General features: G+C 39.6%; 2 protein-coding genes across 2 annotated transcripts in view; both read left to right on the forward strand.

Annotated features, from left to right (window-relative positions):
• Window positions 1–1,988, forward strand: part of LOC127931184 (trace amine-associated receptor 13c-like) — a 190,008-nt gene extending 188,020 nt beyond the window's left edge. Inside the window, exon 2 of the mRNA XM_052523034.1 lies at window positions 1,935–1,988. The gene's annotated coding sequence lies outside the window, so the exon portion shown is untranslated. The remainder of the gene's footprint in view (window positions 1–1,934) is intronic.
• Window positions 663–1,988, forward strand: LOC118386414 (trace amine-associated receptor 6-like). Its single transcript, XM_035774151.2, has one exon. It carries the CDS (start codon window positions 721–723, stop codon window positions 1,645–1,647), a length of 927 nt encoding a protein of 308 aa, XP_035630044.2. The 5' UTR covers window positions 663–720; the 3' UTR covers window positions 1,648–1,988.
• Window positions 1,989–4,992: the final 3,004 nt, after the last annotated feature.

Below are 4,992 nucleotides of genomic sequence, written 5' to 3' on the forward strand. Positions count from 1 at the left end.
CCATGTATATAGCCTCAACATTGACTCTGTACCAGTAACCCCTGTATATAGCCTCCACATTGACTCTGTACCGGAACACCCTGTATATAGCCTCCACATTGACTCTGTACCGGTAACCCCTGTATATCGCCTCCACATTGACTCTGTACCGTTATCCCCTGTATATAGCCTCCACATTGACTCAGTACCTGTACTCCCTGTGTATAGCCTCCACAATGACTCTGTGCCTCGATATTGTTATTTTACTGCTCTAATTATTTGTTACTGTTATTTTTTTACTTAAAATGTATTTAATAAATGTATATTTTCTCTCATCTCTAACTATCAGTCAGGCTGAATGACAGGCCAGCTGGGCACAGCAACATCCAATCCCGTATCACATTACATCATGCTTTCATGAATTATTTGTTTATCCAACCGTTTGTTCATGTGTTCGTGTGTGTGTGTGTGTGTGTGTGTGTGTGTGTGTGTGTGTGTGTGTGTGTGTGTGTGTGTGTGTGTGTGTGTGTGTGTGTGTGTGTGTGTGTGTGTGTGTGTGTGTGTGTGTGTGTGTGTGTGTGTGTGTGTGTGTGTGTAGACGCTGGTGAGGGGAGTTTCTGTCAGTAGCTCAGGGATAAATAGAGGCAGAGTTCAGGGGAGTTTGTCAGAAGGCGGACCTGACAGGGTCTCACACAGGACCAAGCAGGAGCAGGACCTCAGTATTTTTACTTTTTATTACAAATGGAGAAACATGAAGATGTTCAATACTGTTTTCAAGACGGAAACTCTTCTTGCAGAAAGGCTTTGCTATCGACATCTATCCACATAACACTGTACATCTTCTTCTCATTGATTTCAGCAGTTACAGTATTTTTGAACCTACTGGTGATCATCTCCATCTCTCACTTCAAGCAGCTCCACACTCCAACCAACCTGCTCATTCTCTCTCTGGCTGCGTCAGATCTCCTGGTTGGACTGATTGTGATACCAGTAACGACTGTAGCAATATTGGAACCGTGCTGGGGTTTTGGGGAATATTTCTGTGCGTTTCAATTCTTCATTACTTATTTATGTACTTCTTTATCTCTGGGTAATTTGGTCTTGATATCTATTGACCGCTATGTTGCTGTGTGTGATCCCTTATTGTACCACTCTAAAATAACAATAACAGGAACTATCTGTTGTATATCCATTACCTGGTCTTGTTGTATCATATACGATGCTGTTATTATACAAAACTTTGTAAATGTGCAGACACCCAGTAGGTGTTTAACAGAATGTGTTGTTGTTGAAGGAATAACATGGGTTAATATAATTTCCATTGTTTTTATAATGGTTGTCCCGTGCTCTATTATTATAACACTTTATATGAACATCTTTGTGGTGGCCACATCACAGGCCAGAAAGGTATTTTCAAAAGAGACCAACAGTGAGTCTGGTGTTAAAACTGTACAGGCAAATAAGTCTGAGAGAAAAGCAGCAAAAACTCTATCTATTGTTGTTTTCACATATCTCCTTTCTTGGATTCCATCTCTATTTATTTACTTAGTTTTTGCTGTTACAGGTGATCATTTAATATCATATTTCACTAGTTACCTGGCACTTTTTAATTCCTTAATTAATCCAATAATTTATGCTTTTTTATCCATGGTTCAAAGTGACAGCTAAACTTATTTTAACTTTGAAGATAACACGTTTATAGTTCCTATAATATGATTCCCTAGTTCGGCAAACATGGGTTTGATATAGTTTTGTTCTACAATTGTCGTAATTATTTCATGTTACAATACACTGACATAACATCTCAGTGTTGTCGTCATAGATACAAGTGGTGTTGATACAGAATGATTGTCTGGACTGGAATGGAATGACTTGGAAAAGTTATAAGAATGTATAAGCTTGATTTATAAAAAGACATTGTAGTCATTGTGGATTGTGTACTCCAAATACATAAGGCTGTGGTTGTTCCATGTTAATGATAAATAGTACGTAAGTGTTCTTATACAACATTCTGAGGACGTCATGAGTCTTTCTTTTGTTGTTTAACACCTCCCTCTAGTGGCTCAATTGGGACACAACGTCTTCATCAAGTGCAGTAAAGTTCAAATGAACAAGGAATTTAGTTTGCTCACCATTTAATATTAAGGCCACATTTGCAAAATGTTATTCAGCTAGGTATTCTGACATGTATAAATAACTACTACAGTATATACATTAGTGATTCAACACAACAGAGGAGACCACAGCAGACACTTCAACCTCAACATACTGGGTATTGTCACAGGCCGGCTCATAGCCTGTGGCAAACATGAGGGGACACGAACAGGTATAGGCCAATCAAAAAGGTTCTTTATTGTAAACAAAACTATTACATTTAAACAAAGAAAAGGAATGAGGTGTGAAAGTATCATAATGTAAGGTGTATGTAAAGTGCAGGGATGGGTGAATCTGTGTGTGCGAATGACTGAGTGAAAACTAAGCAAAACTACAACGTAACAAACAAAACAGGATCACACCTGGAGGAGCAGAGAGAGAGAGAGAGAGAGTGATTAGTAAAGCAGTTTAAATACCCTGAGCCCAGGTGACTTGTCACAGTGCTGACTTCGCCTGTAGCAAAAGCCTCTATCCCGTCCTCTGGCTGGGCAGAGTACTTTAGGATTTTAGTCACTTCGGTGTAACAAGGGCCTAGCCGTGCGGCCCTACCAACCCTTCTATTTATTCGTAATAGTCCTTCGCGAGAGTTGGGTTTGATCCTTCGTTCACGTTGTCAATCCCTTTTATCTCCCGGTCTAGTATGGGGCCTTGGATAAATGTACTCTTCTTAGTATGCTAAGTTCATAGATTCTGTCTATACACCCTTACCTTGAGTCTTTTTTCTCATATTCATTTTCTCATTGTGCTTCTCTTGCAGTATACTCAGAATTATGTAGGACTCAGTCCAATGTTAAGTCCCTCAGTACTGATGCCAATAAGTCTTCTTCTGTTGGGGCGTTGGTTTGGTAGAGCTGTTCATACCACTCCTCCTCAGGTTTCACTTAGGTTGGTTCTTGTTTATTTCCAGTTCTTTCAGAGCTTGTTCGTTTGCTCCCCTGCTGGTCACTTTCCGTTGTGGCAGTTTCTTCCTGTACTCCCCAGTCAATAGTTAGTCCTCGAGCCCATAGATGTGGCTCTGGATCTGGGCCGGTTACTGGGGGAGGGGTCCGATCTCTTTTTGGTTTTTGCCAGACTCAATCACTAACGACCTCCTCTGCCTGCAGGAGGAACCGCCCTGGAGGAGCCGCGTGACAGTATGAACAATACCACTACTCACAGCATCACTGCTGCCAGGTCAGGGGTCACACCAGAGCAGCTCTCAGATGCGGTTAACTCTGAATGAATATTAAGAGTTCGTTTCACATTAAATAATTTATAATCGATCAGTAAATAAATTGTTTATTCATAATTTGTCATTAATCTAATATTTAAATAAACTGGTAATTCATATAAACAACTTGTATAGTATAATGATTCATAAGATCATTCCAAAGATGTGAAATAAATGTATTTTAACCATTTAATACTCAGTAAAGTAGTTTTTCCCTAATCTAAAGTGAAGACTATTTTTTATAAATGTTTTGAGCATTGAAATTTATCACACAAAGATGGGACATGCTATTGGTAGACATTCCAACAGTACCTGATGCTCCTTAAGGTCTCAAAATGACCTAGAACGGTTCAACAATAAGCACAACACACAGAGGATGTTAAAAGGAAATATTTTGAACATTTTATTCCAAAACAGTCACACTGTTGTAGTAGTGTGCTGAAGGAAGTAACGTGTTTGAAAATTATAGCATCCTTGTTTGTTGGCAGTGACTGATTGCAGTGACTCAGAAAAGAAAAAAAAATAACTTGTCAAAAAACATTGTTTATTCGATGTTATTGCAGATGTGAGAGATTTATTCACTTAGTTCAGACAGTTCAGCAATATCTAACAATCTCACAACAAACACCTAAACACACAAAAGTAAAATAATTTAATTAAAAAATATAAATATTTTGATAAGCAATGTCTGAGTGGTATTGAGAAAATACATATGGCAATATGGGGCGGCAGGGTAGCCTAGTGGTTAGAGCATTGGACTAGTAACCGGAAGGTTGCAAGTTCAAACCCCTGAGCTGACAAGGTACAAATCTGTCGTTCTGCCCCTGAACAGGCCGTTAACCCACTGTTCATAGGCCTTCATTGAAAATAAGAATTTGTTCTTAACTGACTTGCCTGGTTAAATAAAGGTACAATTAATTACATTTTAAAAAACTAAAGCAGTATGTAAACATTAAATTGTCTATGTCTATGTACATAGGGCAGCATACTCTAAGGTGTAGGGTTGAATAACTGGGTGGTCAAGCTGCTTGTGCTGGCTATTTAACAGTCTGAGGGCCTTGAGTGCCAGCGTTGATGCACCTGTACTGACCATGACAGCGGGGTGAACAGGGCGTGGCTGGGGTGAATTCAGATCCTTTACTCAGTACGTTGAAGCACATTTGCCAGTGATTCCAGGGTATGACGCTACCAGCTTGGCACCCCTATATTTGCAGAGTTTGGCCCAGTCTTCTCTGCTGCAGGTTGGCTGGGGAGAGTCGCTTCAGTTATTTTCAGGTCTCTCCAGAAATCTTCGATCGGGTTTAAATTCGGGTCACAAAAACATTGAGACTCGTCTCGAAGCCAATCCTGCGTTGTCTTGGCTGTGCATCTTGGGTCATTGTTCTGTTGGAAGGTGAACATTCGACCCAGTCTGAGAACCTGCTCCAAAGCTATCAGAACCAATTAAGGGTAATAAGGCTGGTGGAACTCTACATAGAGGGTTCTAGGATGAACCCTACAAAGATTATAAACTGAGACATGGAATTGTTTTCAGATGTTCATACTATGGATCATTTAGCTATTTCATAAAATACATTTTAGAATAAAGCTGTAATGTAACAACATGTGGAAAAGGTAAAGGGGTCTGAATACTTTCCCAACGTACTGTA

This window comes from Oncorhynchus keta, chromosome 7 (genome assembly GCF_023373465.1).
Source record: "Oncorhynchus keta strain PuntledgeMale-10-30-2019 chromosome 7, Oket_V2, whole genome shotgun sequence".
In the NCBI taxonomy this organism is placed as follows: Eukaryota; Metazoa; Chordata; class Actinopteri; order Salmoniformes; family Salmonidae; genus Oncorhynchus; species Oncorhynchus keta.

Coding starts and splice junctions, on each gene's coding strand:
- LOC118386414 (XM_035774151.2), top strand. CDS start 721: ATGGAGAAACATGAAGATGTTCAATACTGTTTTCAAGACGGAAACTCT.